At 38.3% G+C, this 17,798-nt stretch overlaps 1 protein-coding gene across 1 annotated transcript in view; it reads right to left on the bottom strand.

Moving 5' to 3' along the window:
- LOC134538444 (WD repeat-containing protein 26) overlaps positions 1-17,798 on the bottom strand; it is a 103,435-nt gene that overhangs the window by 15,472 nt on the left and 70,165 nt on the right. The window contains exons 9-11 of the mRNA XM_063379771.1: positions 16,773-16,918; positions 14,890-15,098; positions 291-494 (exon numbers count right to left, since the gene is read on the bottom strand). Of these exons, the coding sequence (XP_063235841.1) occupies positions 291-494; positions 14,890-15,098; positions 16,773-16,918 (559 nt within the window). The remainder of the gene's footprint in view (positions 1-290; positions 495-14,889; positions 15,099-16,772; positions 16,919-17,798) is intronic.

The following is a 17,798-nucleotide window of genomic DNA, read 5'->3' as shown; positions in this document are numbered from 1 at the left end:
TAATTCTGTTTCATCGCTGTGTTGTTCAAGTTTGTTTTTGCTTATTCTGCTCCTGTTACAACTGTCTCGCCATAGTCCGTCCAATGTTTCTGCCTGTATCGTGACATTTTTTCTGACTAAGTCATTCCACAGAGTGCTGTCTATTCATTTAAAAGTTGACAGTAGCTGATTTTGGATTGTTTTTCTGAGTGTTGATTCAGATTTCTTATTTGAAAACAAAATTAAGAGTCGCACAAATAAAACCACAAACTCTTGACTCCATCCGTGCAGGCTGCGATGACCGGACTCACCGTACTTGGACTTGGCGGAGGCCTGCTTGGAGCGGCCGGAGCGGCCCGCGGGACCCCACACACGCACCGTGCAGTCGTCCGAGACGGACACCAGCATCTGGTGGTGCACCGGGTTCCAGGCCACGCAGTTCACCGTGCGCGTGTGGCCGCTCAGCGTGGCGATGGGCAGCTCCCGCTTTATGTGCCACACGTACACCTTGTTGTCTGTGCACACACACACACGCGCGCGCACGTCACCGATACTGCCAGACATTCAGCTCTCGGGGGCAATCACCGGGTATGGGTTGTTATTGGAAATAGTGATACCTGAACAGATTTCTTTTTCAAATACTTGCTCTCTTTGTTGTTGATCGTGACAAGACTGCCAAGTCATGTCAATAAACTTTTAATTTTTAAGACAAATATCAATAATTATGAATGTATACTGGTTAACTAAGAGTAAACATGAGAATGTTTACCTCACAAAGACTTAACGTACAGTGTTCAATGGGATCGCTTTTATTTTAGATTTAATACCGTATTTACCCGAAAATAATGCGACTCTGAATATAATGCGACCCCAAAATTTTTGATCATCAGTTTATGAAAAAGACTTTCCTGGACTGGAAATAATAATTCAAGTATATATATATATATATATATAGCACTTGCAAATTATTTAAATTATTAAATCTATTCCATATTTACTAGACCTTTTCTGGTGCCACTTTCGTCAGTAAAATGATTTACATGGTATCATTAGAAACACCAAGCCGTAAATGGAAAACTAATTGGGTTTCATGACTAGTTCGAAGGCAGCTGTTCAGAAAGCAAAGAATGCAGTGATATACGGTGGTCGTCTGAGGGTGGAAGAGGAGGGGAAGGGGGTGTCTTCCCCAGCAGCCACAGTGAAGAGAAGTAGACCAACTCCAACTACACTGTCCAACTGTCATCCTGCATCTCTCATCTGTGACGCCTGTGCAGAGGTTCAGAGAGTCCCGGACTAAAGTGGCTTAAGTGACACATTTAAGAGGCAGAGCCTGCAGTTTTTCAACAAAGCTGTTCCCAATAACAAGATACAAGTTTGCAATTACAGTAGAATCCCGCTGATGCGACCCCTCACGGTTTCCGGAAAAACGGACTTATAAACGGAATGGTCGCAATAGAGAATTCGGGCCAATATTACCCCCCCCCCCCCCCCACAAAAAAAAAAAAATCCAAATACCTAAAAAATCACCTTTGTTCGCAAAGATTTCATATTAAAATACAGTAGAATCTCGTTATAGCGAGCACGGTAATAGCGAGAACACGGCTATAACGAGGTATTTTTGAGGAATTTACGGTGTGATAGCTTGAAGCGCGCTTTTGTTATTTGTCTGCTTTATCTCCACCCCTCTCACTCGCCACTAGACATCTTGCCGTTGACGCCTGTCACATTCTTCAGCCGTGCAGTCACCACCTAAGTGCGTGGCTTTAAAAATTGAATCCCATCCTTTCTTTCTTTTATCGAACTTTCGTTAGTTATCTGTGCCGTGTGTAGACAAAGTTTGAGATTGGAACAGAAACAACGTTAGAAAGTGTTTTTTACAAATTAGAAATATGTATGTTTTTGTTTTTATAATCGCGTATTTTCACGTTTTTTTTTGGTTGTTATCTTAAAAGAGATAATATGAAAAAGCCGCTCTAATGAGATTTAATTGTTTCTTGGTTAACAAAAACTATTAACTATCAAATATTGTTAATTGTTTATATTCTATTTATTATTATTTACGCGACGTCATACTGTACGTGTACGCAATACGACTGGATTCGTTGCTGCAACATAACATAGCATGTTATGCGGTATCAGAAGTAACGTGTAACGTAACAATAGTAACGAGTACTAATTGTTATAGTAACGAATACATACGAGTACGCATTTTTTCTTTACTTTTACACCTCTAGTAGGCACTACAGTATTTATTTCCGAATCGCTAGGGCAGTTTTCTTGTAACTTTTGTTTCGGTCAGTTGTTGGGGTATCTGTCCAGGAAAGGGGTGGTGATGGTTTGAGTTAAATTCCGAATTTATTTTCTAAAAAAATAAACAGGTTTCTTTAAATGAAAATAAGTATAGTTTTCCAGCGACTATTACGTTTGAGGCGTACGTGCGTTGCCGCAGCCGCACTCCTGCTTTTTTGTAAGGAATTAAATCGTCGCACTACACTAGCACAGAAGAGTCTAGCGACAGCAATGCTACCTTCCTGCAACTGCCGCACCGCTTACGCTCGTTCCGGGGCCGGCTGCCGCACCGCTCAGGCTCGTTCCGGGGCCGGCGGCACAATCATATATGTATATGTCATCTGAAACTTCCAATTATCAAATATGGCCTCGTGGCTGAGCGCTCAGCGGTGCTATCATTTAAACGTAAGGTTGACGGTTCGAATCCCGGCAGGTACGAACTTTTTTTTGTACTTGTAAAAATAAATACGATCACGTAACATTTCAAAAGTAATAAATATTTTTGAATAATGAATGCAAATAAAAGTATATTTTTATTTATTAATTAAATTGTAATTTTCAGGTAAGGACATGATAACTAATGGTCAATTAGGTTAGGTTAGCTACATTATAAATACTTTAAAACTTTGTGGACGGTTGATTTGGTTAGGATAGTTACATTAAAGATACACCAATCCCTCGCATAGCACGTCTTCAATTAATGCGAATTCAGTTAGCACGATGTAAATTTTACTGCCCTAGTCTCGAATAGCACGTCTGTAAATTTCAGTTAGCACGAAATCGCCACAGGCTAAAAAAAATCTCGAAAACGACGCAACGACAGGTATGTAATTCGAGGGGGGAAGAGTGGTTTGGAATGCGAGGGGAAAGAGATGCGCACGCAGATAAACAAACACCGGGCCGTACTGTTGATGCCCGGCCGCAGACCAGGCCCTACCGTTGATGCCCGGCTGCAGACCAGGCCGTACCGTACAGAAACCAAAGCAGATGAAATTGGACACGTTTTTTAAAAAAAAGCAAGATGATAGTGTTAATTTCACCCCAGAAAATATTTAACTAACTTTTATGTTTTGTATATGTACATATTGTACAGTAAACTCCCGGTATATCGCGCCCCGATTGATCGCAGAATCGGGTATATCGCGGGTCAAACCATGTCCCCCAGTCAGAAATGAATAATAATAATGGAATAAATGGTTGACAGCCGATTAGGATAATTTTGCGTTGTAACTAACAAACTAAGCATCGGGCAGAAAAAAGCCTAGGCGTAGAAAATGTCCGCAGTAAAATTCTAAACAAGATATCTCCGTACATTATTCCTCTATCTTGTAGGGTTTTCAAATTATGGTCCAATCCAGCCCAGTGATATTTTCTGAAACACTAGTTCTTAACGTCGCTTTATCTCACAAATGAAGCATCGGACAGGGGACCTGATAAAGCCCACCATCCAGCGACATTGTCCAGCGTGACTCGGCTGGGGATTGATGTTGGATAGGCTTGGTTGTCGGCAAGCGCTGGGTAGGGAGAACATGGAGAGAGGTAGAGATTAGAGCGGGCAGAAACACCAGGGGGAGTGGGGGAGGGAATGTGTTCACGCAGCACACAGGCAGAGCATGAGTCACTTGACTGAGCAGCGTCGCTGCGTACAAGGCTAAATCAGGTAGTCCGGTGTTTAAAATTCCACTCCAGAATCTTAATTTGTACTTTACTGGACATCTGTATACAAATGTTTTGTTACAACTTAAACCTACAGACGTAATATTATTGGGTAATTCATTGTATTATACAAGTTCATATTTTTACTTTGGTATAATGTTTTAACATTAAATAGTAAAGTAAATCGGCTAGCGTATTTTTAATCTTTGCCCAGGAATTCCCAGTGGTCCAATATTTACGTGAACCATACTGTACCACTTTTGCCGTGAGGTAGTAAACAAGTCCCGGAAATGTTTATGTGTAGCGGTCTCCCGACCTTTAAACAGAGGCTGGGGAATATAACACTTGCCGATCCGAACCACACACACACTCAGCAACTCGACACAGCGTTTGGTGAAATAAGTAAAGACAAAGTTTAACACGGTTTTTAATACGGCGTCACTGATTGCGCTAAAATTAAATTGGCGCAATTTTTGTTTCCCACATGTGACCATTTATAATTTACTGTAAGCATGGATAATAAAGTTTAACCACTTGACACGATAGACGATTCTTTATTTTTTATTGTACGAATGCTAGAATCGTTTTTTTCCTGTATCTGCGGCCTGCTTCTACAAAAGACAAGCTATCTGTAAGTAAATCTAGAATTTTTATTTTGTCAATCAAACTCGGTACTTTGCGATTCATATTCGGTTTGAAGTATCACTACGGCCTTTCTTTTTAGAAGACTTTGACCACAGAATTGTGTGTAACCGCACACACTGCACTTACTTTGTTACGGACACTGACGAAGCAGATACTGTGGCTAACACCACGAGACTGGCAGCAGCAGCTTGTGTGCCGCACATGTGTATGGCGGCGTGTGGCGCGCTCGTAGGCCGTGCGACAAACTGTGCGCGGCAAGCGGAAAAATAAAAACAATTCAACATTTAATATTTATCTTTAAAATTTATTATTTTTATTTTTTCACCCGTGTTTAGTGGAAACTGCGGATGCAAAGTCCGCACAAAGGCGGGCCGTCTATACTGTGAGTGCTTGCCGACCTATTAGAACACAGGCGGTGTTTTATGCCTTTTGACCTTGGTCACATCGAAACATCGCGGTTATGCAACAACGCGGGTAAAAGTTATGTCCCCCGACAACCGCGTTAAATAGGGAGTGTACCCGTATTTTAATGTTATGTTTGTGCTCTAGGGAAAATCTAAATCTGTTTATCTGTTAACTGATTTGTTTACATAGCCGCTTTTATAAGAGGTGTGCATAACAAATTAAATGTTTACATATGGCTGTGTGTTTTAAAGTTATATAAAACCGGTTCTTAATTTCATATAAGTGTTTTAATTTTGTTAAGTTTTAAACGTAATAACAAAGGATCCAGCTGCTTGCAACAGCAGGCAGACAGACGCGCGCGCGTGTTGAAGGTCACGCCTGGGGGGGCAAGCCAACCTGCTGACTGACGGTAAATATGTTACCACTTATCTCCCGTTACACTGTGCCATGTTTTCTTTATCTAACGTATTCGGTGGTAGGCTTAAAAAGATAAATGATATGACATATGCATTTTCAAGTATTATTCTACACATTTATATTATGTAAAGATTACTTCCCTACACATCTTGGAACACATTAAATAATTTAGCCTTATATTTATGGGGACTAATGCTTCAGAATACGCGATTTCGATTAACACGAACATTTTTAGGAACGAATTAGTCGTGCTAAGTGAGGGATTGGTGTACTGTGAAATCATGTAAACTGTTTCCTAGCGCTGGATAGCTACATATTAAAAAGTTATTTGCTAAGCAACCATAAAATGATTTTACAGTAATTTTCATGTAGCTATACTTACCTAATATAACCAACCATCCACTAAATAGTCTATGTGGCATTTTTATACTGGAGAGAAAAAACGCACGCTTAAAAATAAAAAACATCCAGGGGGTAGGCGCTCCCGATCGGCTAACTTCGCAAATGATCGGCATTTGCGGCCAGTTGCAGGAAGGTAGCATTGCTGTCGCTAGACTCTTGTCACTAGCAACATCCCGAACCAACATGGCCGCCAGCAGACAGCCCGCGTCGACGATAGATAGTAGCACAATGCTGCATCGGCCGCGGGCTGAGATGCTATACTTACGTGGCGTGGTAGGGTATTCTGGTTATTTTGACTCAATAGGTGATCGCATCCGTACTTATGGGGTATCGTTTTAAAGAGAATTCACACATCTGCTTACAGAAATTAAGATTTCGTTAATATAACCTGTTATTTTCCAATTATACAGGTTTAAACACAATTTTATGCTATTTTCGGTTAATTTTTATTTTTTGGGGGCCAAAATTTGTCCAATTCGGTTATAGCGAGGACACGGTTATAGCGAGGACACGGTTATAGCGAGGATCAAACTCGGAACCGTGACACCTCGCTATAACGGGACTCTAGTGTAGTCTATGGTGTAAAAAAGACAACTTTTTAAATTCATATTACACCTCGGACTCGCATACCCCGAACAATGGGTTCTGATAAATACTCACGCTAAGTGAATTCACGTCACGCGAGTTCGGCTATGCTAGCGCTGGTTGTTATTTTCATTCAAAACGTGGTGAAGGAACTTGTGTGGATCAAGTAGAAAACATTCGTCTATAATAGAAAGATATAAGAACAATGCTATCCTGAAATGCTGAGACATGTTTTTGGAGTAGATAATCACAGCGACAGACCGACAGGATGCGCTGTCGCCCTTGCCATCAGCGATGTTTATTTTGACAGCTCAAGCAATTATCTTTTCCACAACCCTTCACAGCGTAAAAAAAAAAGAAGAAAAAACACGTTGGAATGCAGATGGAAAAGTAACTATGCAGTAAAATAAATATATATTTAGGGCCCTGCTAAATTTTTCTATTCAATAAAATTCAAGGTATTAGTGATTTTTCAGCAGAAACTGCTGTGTGACTAATAAACAAATTGTATCACAATAACTTAAACTTATAAAGTATTTATTAACGGCGAAGGACAGTCGTATAAGCCCATAAAAATATTAATTTTACAGAGAATGGACTATACAACCTGGCTTTTGCCGCACGCGGTGTGGGAGGGGAGGAGGATGCTGACAGTTTCTCACGCAGAGGGAATGTGTTGAAATGTTAGATGGGAAAGGGAGGGAGGGTGTTTTTACATGGTTTGTGGCTCTGGGAGAGATGAGCCTTGAAGAATTAGCAGGGGATGGGAGAGGTAAGCGTCACGTCAACGTCACGCCGCCGCTACTGCCAGCCTGGCCGGACGAGTTTCTTACGCTCGCGCAGAAGCTACCACAGTGGCTTTTCGTGCGGGCGGGTAAGATAACATGAAAGCTGAGACGGCTTTTCGTGCCATAGTGGACGCTCCGAGCTCGGCTAGACACTGCCGCGTGGACAGTCTAGAGGGGTGGTATCTATTTTTAGTAGAGGTGGGACGATACCACACTTTCGATACTCCAGGGAAAAATATTTTCCCATTATGTAACAATAATTATTACAAATAACATAAATTAGTTTTAAACTATATAAATTAAATCTATCATACCAGCACAATGTCAGATTAAACTTAAATACATAATGTGTAAATAACTGCATTATATTAATGAAAGATATGAATTCATCATTATATATACATATAATAAAACCACCAGAAATGTAAAATACAGTCCATAATCAAGTAAAGCTGACATGAGAAACAGTGGCCTTACAAAATGTTTTAAGTCCTTTCTTGGAGGGGGGGAAAAGTCACCAAGCCTAAATTAGAAATAAAAAAATTAGGCCATTGTAAAAATAAATTAATCAGAAATTTTTCCTTGTTTTTTTCATTTTACAAACAACTTAATGCAACAGAACAATTTTCAATAAAATTTTAACTTGAGAAACGTAAAATACAAAACAATCAGATCGTAAGAAAACAATAACAAACGGGTATATTCAGTTCAAAGATTAATGAATGCACAAAATATAAGATCCGTGCCTTGGTAAAGCGCGTGCACCATTTTCATAATCATTGCTAGTTTGCGCCACTAGTCTTGCTTGGTGCTGGCCATAGATGCTACTAGCAAAGTGCACAGTCTTCCTGATACTATCATATCTATGGTGCGATAAAGTGATTTTCTTACATTTGCAAAGGTAAACAATGAACGTTTTTTCAAAATAAAAGCATTAATTAAAAGGTAATTTATCAGGAGAAATATATCCAACAAAAAAATTTGTGAATTTTAGGACTTTTCTGCTCCGTAAAAACGTATGAAATGGGAAATTAATGATTTTATAAGTGTATGTTCCGGGAAAGTACACCATTGTAAATATAATAGTACTTTCGTCGGGACCAAAATTAATCTGCGTATGACACGGGAAAATGTATGAAACGGGAACGTATTATCGAGGTTCTACTGTAGTTGTATTTTGTACGATGGCGACTCCAAACTTAATTCAATACAAATGAACAAACTTTCCAGTATCGAAAAAATGTATCGAACTTACAGTTTCGATACTCAATATTTTGCGATACCGTCAAGTATCCAAGGTATCGAGTAGTGGTGCACCGATATGACTTTACCGATTACCGATTCGATTACCGATTATGAGAGCAATAATCGGCAGATACCAATTCAGTTACCGATTATAATGAAATTTTTTTAAGTGTAATAATGCACACAAAAATTTTTATTCCCATGTGATTTTAATAACAAGATTAGGTAAAATTGAGAATACAGTTATAATAACAGTATAAAAATATATAAAATACACTATTAAGTCATTGCAAAGTGTAAATTAAATTAACTTCTATTTAAATATTTGTTATTGTAAACAACTTGAACTACAGTCTAATAATTGTAATTTACAATGGGTAAGTTTTTGTTGCGGAAAACTAGCATTATTATCGACTATCACATAAGGTTGCATCAAGAAATTACCGTTTAACAATGTAAACATGCTGCTTTATTTTGTTCACTTGAGTTTATAGAAAAATGTTTCCACACTTCACTTTTTTTCTCCCTACTCGCCATCTCACTATAATTATATATAAATGACTAAAAACCAATTCTAGCACATGTTATTTTATTTATGTTGACTGAATATATAAAATTATAAATACTTATTCACTTTTCACGTCATGTACAAATAACACAACAACAGATAATGTTACCAAAGACACCTATAACGAGTTGGTAAAATGCAGTGATAAACTCTAGAAGGTATCGGGACCATGATTTTGAACCGCTACTACGACTCGAAAAGATCGATTGTCATAGAATCCACTGCAACTGTTTGTGGTATTTAGATTGCGTGCCATCTATTTTATGTCTCTGGCTATAGATAATGAACAAGGCCACTAAAGAAACAAAAGACGAAACGTAAATAAACGTGTAGGAAAAATGTATTTTTTATTGTTGGAGGCAATGAGATTTATTAAACTTAACGAAATATCTGTAATTATGATATGACGGAGTTAGATGAATTTTGTAATACTGTATATACAAATATTACGGTATTTCGTCCTAAAATGTGTAACAAAATATTACACGGTAAAAACCTACTTAATTACGCCGGGAAGTAAATAATTGGCAAAGTAATCGTTAAGATAATCGCCGATTACGATTAATCGGTAAGTATCCATAATCTACGATTACGATTCATCGGTATCCGCATCGGTGCACCACTAGTATCGAAGTATTGAAGTATCGAAAATCCATCACTAATTTTTAGATGTCTTTTGTATGCCTGCCTGCTTACAGTACAGCTGTCGCCAAGATAAACGTGAACACATAGTGCCCAACAAAGTGTAACAGACTTGTTTTTCAGCCGATTTTACTCAAATTTTCGACTTTCTATGCTCAAATTTTTCACGGTTTCTCAAAAAACGGTCGTATAAACGGAATGGCCGCATCAGAGGGGGTCGCATCGGCGGGATTCTACTGTATAATGTGAACCCCACTTTTATTTTCCACAATTTTGGTAAAAATCATATCATTATATTTACGTAAATATAGTAATTAAATAAAATAAAAAAATATTTGTTTCAACATCTTATTTATAAAATGTGGCCAGAAATGAAAAATGTTGGTTGAAGTATCTGGTACCTGGATGGTATCAGGGTATCTGTATCTGTACCTGTGTCAGAAAAGGCCCTAGTTGTCACATTCCCAGCCTGATAGTAGTACATGTATGTAGAACTGAAGTTAAAAACATGCAACAATTTTTTTCTCTGTCATTGATGCATCAATCTTTCACAATATAAGCACAATATTATTTGCCCACACTTCCATGAAATAAATCATTAAATACATAAAGCAATATACTCAAACTTAATATACAAACATGAAGGGACCATAATTGTGTCACTTTGTAATGAAGTATGGTTTCACCAATTGTAACATGTAATCACTAGAGACATGCAGTTTTGGGGTTTATTTTATAGCAAAATTCGTTGTTATTTACCCTTAAAAGTGGTGTTATCATACATCAAAAGCGGTGTTATTTTTTAAATAGTTTTAGCACTATAAATTTAAAAAATTAAGCTAAGCATACCTTGAAATTTTGGACACATTCTTGCATTGTACAGTTGCACTAGCAGCAGTAATTTACAATCGAATTTACACATCACTTTTTACATACAGTAATTGAAAATATTTTAGTACCTAAACCAGCAAGAATAAATATGAAGTCTCTAAAATAGTGACATAAACACATGGAACAAAATCCTCAAACTTTAGCTCTCGAAAGCAAAAGTAGCCATGATACACAAATTAGCCTCACTTAAATTTGTCCTGCGGTCTGTTAAGACTGTGTTATATGAGGACAAAAATCGTTCACAGTCAACGTTTGCAGAAGGCATCCAGATGGCTTCAAGGCAGCTGGAAGCAAACAATGGCTGTGACAGCTTTACTACATTCAATGACTTCACTACGTCCACTGAATTGTCTGTTTCCATTTGTTTTGTAACAATGTCCTGAAGCTGACCAAAACCAGCTGTTAATTCTTCAGTGCTTATGGAGTAGAGACTATGGACAGTTTTCAGTTTCTGCACCATTTCTGGGTTTAATTTAGCAAGCAACAAACTTTCCTGACTAAAAATTTGAATTGCTTCAAATCTCTTTCTACTTGGGTCAGTTGTCATGAGAGAGTTCAGTTTGGAAAGGGCTTGTGTTGCTGTTCTTGTGATGGACACTTTAGCTTCAGCAGCTTTAGCGGGGGGCATGTTAGACAAAGCTCTACTAGTTGCCTCAAAATAAATGCCACGAGTGATGTTTTCAAATTTTTTTTTTATACCTTGCAAGTCCCCATATAGTTGGATACAAAGAACCTTCAAGTTTCTGTATTAGCTCTACAAGGCTCTTGGCATGCTCTTTCACAAAGACAGCTTGACAAAGAATGAGAGAAATGTCATTTTCTGTGAGTGAACACAGAAACTCAACCCCTGAATTTTGTGTTGCCTTTAGTTCATCTGTTTTGCAGAAATCAACAATGTCATGTATGTAGTCTGCTACATAAAAAACGCTGTTGAACCAGGAATTCCATCTAGTAACAACAGGAAGTGGGAACAATGGACGTTTCTCTCCATGCTTTTCTTCAAGAAAGCTAGCATACAGGTGCCTTCTTTTCCTGGTGTTGTTGAACACATTTTTTATTTTGCTCATAGCATTGTTCAACTCAGGCAACTCTTTCACCCAGACATTGCCAACAAGATTTAACTTATGTGCCCAGCACTGGACATGCGTTAACTGGCCTCCAAGGATTACTTCGAGAGTACTAACAGCCTTGGTCATATAACGAGCAGCATCGGTTACTACTGAGAGCACATCACCATACTGTACATTGTACATTTTGAGTGAATCTAAAATTGCCCTCACACAGTTTGTGGCATTAGCAGCTTCAAGAAAGTGAACTCCTGCAACAAATATTTCTGGTTTATCCTGTTGAAGATTCAGAATTCTAAATAAAACAACAAATACACACCTACCCATTTTATCTGTTGTTTCGTCGCACAGTATGTCAATTTTTTTGTCCTTTAATGCAGTTTTGGCATCTTCAATTCTGCATTTGGCTATGTCCCCTACATATTTCTCACGGACTGTTCTCGCAAGTGGCATGTCTCCAGCACCTTCGATGTATTTGTTCAGCCATGCCCTGATATTAGGATCATCAAGCTTTTCAAGGGGTATATTTGCCTTTATAAAGGTCTCTGCTGTTTCCTTTATAAATTCCAACTTTTTGTCTTTTTGGACATTATTTTTTGCTGTCTGAAACGCTGAAGATATTGACGACTGGCGTTCAGGCGCACTAGATGAGCCTTGCAATGAAGAGAGACGCTTCTTGTGTTTTTCACTGCCTACATGTTTTTCACATGAGTCTTTCCTATCCCAAGAGACGGTGACATTACAGTGACGACAAAAAAGTGTGGTTGAATCACTAGCATAAAGTCCGTGTTGAGAAAATTCAGAGGCTCGCTGTTTTGCAGTTACCGGCACTTTAGGCATTTTAATAGGCCTAATGTTTTAGCCGACCTTTAAATTGTACACCTTTAATTTATTTCACAGACGTTGAAAACTATCTGTAACAAAATTCGACCCGTTAAACTTTAACTTGCGCACAACAGAATGTTACGAATCGTCACCGTGTTTGCATTTTAAATTTGGTATTTGGTTAATAAAAATGGACGCAATGGACAAACAACGCTAAAGACTATATAAGAGAACAATGCTTCGAGAAACAACCTGCTGTAAACACCGTGATAATCGACTGTCCAGGCGAGCCGAATATCAAAATACAGCAAAACCCCTTATTTGCACTTTTCATGGGGACAAAGTAAAAAAGTGTAAAAAGCGGGAAAGTGTAAATAAAGGGAAAAGTAAGAAATACGTTAAAGTTAATTAAAATACAGTCGCATCCTGCAGCGTTCAGAACGGGCTACATTACACAGTAAAAATAAATAAAAAAGGGGCGCAAATTGATGAAAATTTACCGTCAATTGCGCGCCTTGCGCGGAGAAAGGTCATTGTACTCGATCATCTGTTGTTACAGTGCGGCCTGCGGCGTCTGTTCTCTGAGCTGCGCATGCGCAGTATAACTCATTCAATGCTCCGCCCAGACTCGTGACCTTCCATCAGCAGCCAGCCAATAGAAGCGAGCTTAGCGGAAAAAAATATAAGCTCCACCTCCCGTGTACCAGTTTTGTCCAGTTCTAATACCAGTTTATTGGTATACGCACCCGCTTACTCGCTGCCGTGACATGTTCAAGTTTACGTTCATCTTGATGTCTTGATACTATTAATAATTATTTACGATCCCCACAAATAAATGGTTAGTTCAAAAAATATGCGTCAACAGTATAATACTTCCGAAATTATATAATACGTATAAAACAGTTACCAAGATTCCACTCATTTTATCTTGTGAAGTTCATGTCTCGTACCAGTATTTCGGCTAAGTTGTGACAAATACAGTATCAGCACTTACAATGTTACGATCAGCCACGTAATATTTCCGTCATTTCCGTTACGTTTCTATATTCGTGAGTTTACGTTTTTCCCTAGTACATTTTAGATTGTCTCCTGCTGTAATTACTCGGACTTTTACACGCCTAGGCTTAAATTGTTACATGTTTAGAAATAAAAGCAACTTTTCATGTTATAAAATACACTGTGTGGGTAGTTATCTTTGGTTTTTTGTTGTTTCACGTTTGTTACTGTATTTACAAATTGAATTGCCGTGTTAGAATGAGGAAAATGTTCTGACTGTTCGCCGAAAATTCAAGGATTTCACGTTATTATCCAAAATGTGAGAAATTCACGTTATTCTTAAAAATGTACTCAAATTCGCGTAAAAATTCGTTTTATCGCAATCGCGAAATATGCATGTCTCTAGTAATCACAGTTCATTTATATAATTTCTAAATAAATTTCAAATAAAGTTGAATTTTTTTTCCATTTAGTACCTTCATAAAACACTTTAAAAAATAGAATAAACTTGATGGAAACTTGCACACAATTTTTTGAAGCACCAAATGTACTTCTCTTAGGGAATGGCATCAGTATTATAGTTGAAACTTCACTGATTGATTACAGATATTTTTGTACTTTTTCAATGTGTAAGATTATTTAGGTATTGGTTGTAAACCATTACATTGAAATTCAGCAAATTGTGAATACCAGCTCATACCGATACTAAATCCCTTATATCCGAACATCACTTCCTGTAATATTTTCTATGGATTATTTTAACTATAGATTATTAATTTTCATTTTTATCCTGGTAAACCTAAGCATTAAAAAATAAAAAGCTTGGAGTCCAATTATTAGCATATTTTTACTAAACAAGAGGGAATAATTGAGAATAGTAAGGATGCTGGTATAATCTCAAATGAAAAAAATGCCCTTTCCCGCATCCTGTATGCTCACATCCATTCACTGGCATTTTTAGGTGCCTTTTATGCTGATTTATCCCCACATTCCCTTTGGTAATATCCTTTATCTGATTCTGCCTTTTTATTATTTTTAGGCTGAATAAAATGGAAGGAAAAAAAACACTCTGATCAAACATAAATTACACTTATAAAGTCTATCTCACAAGTTTATAAGTCCTTATGAAATTTAAAATCACAGTGTTCACATACCAAGAATTAATTAAACTTATAAAGATAACCTCTTAAGTCTATACGTCTTTTTCTTACATTTTCAATCACACTATTCACATAAAAATGAATGATTACTTATAAAGATGATTGCAAAAATCAATAACTCTTTTCCAAACAAATAAATAAAAAGTAGATATTTTAATTAAAATAAAAGGAATACGGTAGCATCAATCGTTAGCCGTTACGAAAACCGAGGCGCAGACAAACACAAGCAGCGCTACAAGAATTCCGTAGCATCACTGCTGGGTCGTTTCTACCTCCTCTACTGGTTCCCCCCACCATCACGCGAGGAGGAAGCACAGGCGGACACGCACCCTCGCTGCCGGAAGCCACGAAGTTCTGGTCGACGCCCCCGAAGCAGCTGTGGATGGTGAAGTGGCCCTGCGTGACGCCCTGGAACTTGCGCACCAGGCACCTGTCCCGCAGGTCCCAGAGGTGCACGCCCTGCGTGGCGACGTTCAGCAGCGCCAGCCGGTCGTCCTTGTTCACCGAGAACGCCATCACCGGGTGGTCCTCCTGCAGGCTGGCAGTGCAGGCAACATTCTCAACTCACTCCTGGTTCGGTTTCATTCGCTACGGCGCCGCCGGGGAGGGAGTCCATGTTTGTCCACGTGTAATTAATTGCCGTGCCCGCCACCCAAGTCTAACGACTGTCGGTGGGCATGTCACAATTTTAAATAAATAAATAAAAAAATAAAAGGGCATGTCTTATAGACAACGTAAAACAGGGTGAAAATAAACAGTAGGGTGAACAGTAAAATTCTGCTCAAACAATCTTTAGATTCAAATTACAATAAAAATCGCTATCAATTATATTGGTACAGATTTTAACAAAGTATAAAGATTATTTTAAGAGACTGTTTCCATTCACCCTAGTTTAAAGCACTTTTTTTAAACAAATGTGTTATGTTTCTTATTCAAACAAAATCTTTATAAAGTACACAGTTATTTGAATAATTCTAACGGAAAGATAACAGTTTATTTTTTACATGTTGTTTCTGACTCTCTACTTGAACTTATTTCATGCTCGATTAATTCTTTTTTCAATTCTCCCCATTACAAATTACCAACTTTGTTGGTCTGGACTCGTGGCAAAGGTGTTGGGTTCTTGGTTTTTCGGCCGAGGCAGTGATATATTCCCTTATTCCAAGGAAAATGGTAGCTTCACATCCAGGCATCAGAAGACATTGGAAAAACAACCACACAATCGCCACGCTTAGTGCACAGCTGCAGATGTTAATCTCTCTGCGGTGATGACTACAAACCTGGACCAGCCTTAGAGCTAATGTTCACGATAGTAAAGAGAATCTACAATGTAGGTCCTGAGCTGGGCAATCACTACTTCTCACATAGAAAGTTAACATTGTTTTCAAGTGATGAACAACTGAAAGAGCTGAAGAAGACAAGGAAATTAAAATGCAACAGAGCAGGAGTAACCAGCCAGTAGTATACTTTCCATTTTGTTCAACTATGGATGCGAGATAATTATTGCTTTTTTCCTCCAGCTGCAAATCTTCGATGATCATTTGTGCAGTTACAAATGATCATGTTTTACTCTGGATTTATAGCCACGCATCAACAGCATCTGTTGCAAATTAAAGGTGAAATTTAACAGTAATAATCAAATGTCTAATATAATATTTTCTGTGATTTCCATAGTTTCCAGAGAAAATTTCTAAATTTTCAAAGTTTTATAATATTATGCCCTAGAAGCATCAACCACAAAACTTGCAATATTCCCTAATTGGCTTCTACCAACTCTTTAAAGCATGGTTAAAAATATATCACAGCATTCGTACAAAACATACTACACACTGATGCTGTTAACGGCAGCGATTTTGTCACAAACGGGTAGCCAATCATGCACGTGCTAACAGTGAAACAAAAACAATTTAATGAGGAGTTCCAATTTTGCTAATATGGTCGGTAGTTCACAATGTCAATCATACAGATTATGCTACCTTGTCTTTCTATCAAAATTTCCCATTTTACATTAAAAAACCTAAACATTCCTAGCTCCATAAAAAAAACATCCTTAAGAATTCCAATTTTACATTAGCTTTTCCCTGTTTTCCTCATCTGTAGCCACCCCATATGTTGAATTGTGCTAATACTACACATAAGAAACTGCAATGATACAAATAATACAAAGCTTATCTGCATATAGAAGCCTTGTAGACTTCTGTAAAGCACTCACATGTTGGTATCCGTGAGACCCTCGAAGTTATACGAACGGACGCGATGGTGCGTATCGGCCGCCAGCACAGTTCTGCCGTCGCTGCGACACCAGAGGCAGTTCACTCGAACCCCTTCCCACGAGTCGATGATGTTGCCTTCCAGATCCTGAAGGTAAACAAAACGAATGGCATCAAAACAATTTTTCTGCAACTACACAAACAGTAACGCAACTGATGTTATCATCATATAAAAATACACACGACCATATTCCTTAGCTACGTTATAGATGTGTTGGAAGGTCAGGTCTTCACTAGAGCAAGGCTCGAACAGGCTAGTCCGAGTCTTAGGGCTCCTGCGTGCTGCTGCAATTGGCTTGGATTTCTCTCTATCCACACTCACACATAAGTTGCTTCCACAGCAGATGACATTGGACTCTCCTTCTCTCTAGCCTGTGCTGGGGATCTTTTAGGTTTCACAAGGATATAAGAAATGAACAGAAACAAGGTGTGATTCCGTCTGAATATAATTAGTACTTAGAAAACTTATAACAAATATGAAAAAATATTAACATACAATATCAATTACGTACTTAAAGAGCTCTTAGGTATATTCAGAAAGAAAAAAGTATGGGCCGGCCCTAAATCAGATTATAAAAGGGTTTCATTAAAACAAATACATAAACCAATAAAAAAATTACAAATATGTTTAAACCATCCCAGTATATATTCTTAAAGTCCAGAAATGATGTTTATCTGAGGAACTTCCTCTGAAGGCGTGATTTAAGAAAGTTCAAAAAAGGTTAATAGATACAGTAGCACCAAAGGTCGGTGCTTCGCTTCCCGGAGATCAGTTATGAACATGATGCCAGGGCGCCTGTGTGTTGCTGAGGAAGGGTGGTGAAAATGCCAATTCGGCGTCCGGCTCTTGGAGCCTGTCTGCGAACAGTCCGAATCAAAACTGATCAGAACTAGTACACAGACAGTTAACAAACTGGGCAGAGAATGCCCGCAAAAGGTAAGGGGAGGTTGGGGAAATGTTGTGGATC

Source organism: Bacillus rossius, chromosome 13 (assembly GCF_032445375.1).
Source record: "Bacillus rossius redtenbacheri isolate Brsri chromosome 13, Brsri_v3, whole genome shotgun sequence".
Taxonomy (NCBI): domain Eukaryota; kingdom Metazoa; phylum Arthropoda; class Insecta; order Phasmatodea; family Bacillidae; genus Bacillus; species Bacillus rossius.
Note: the sequence above shows the minus strand (reverse complement) of the source record. Positions and strands in the feature narration are given on the sequence as shown.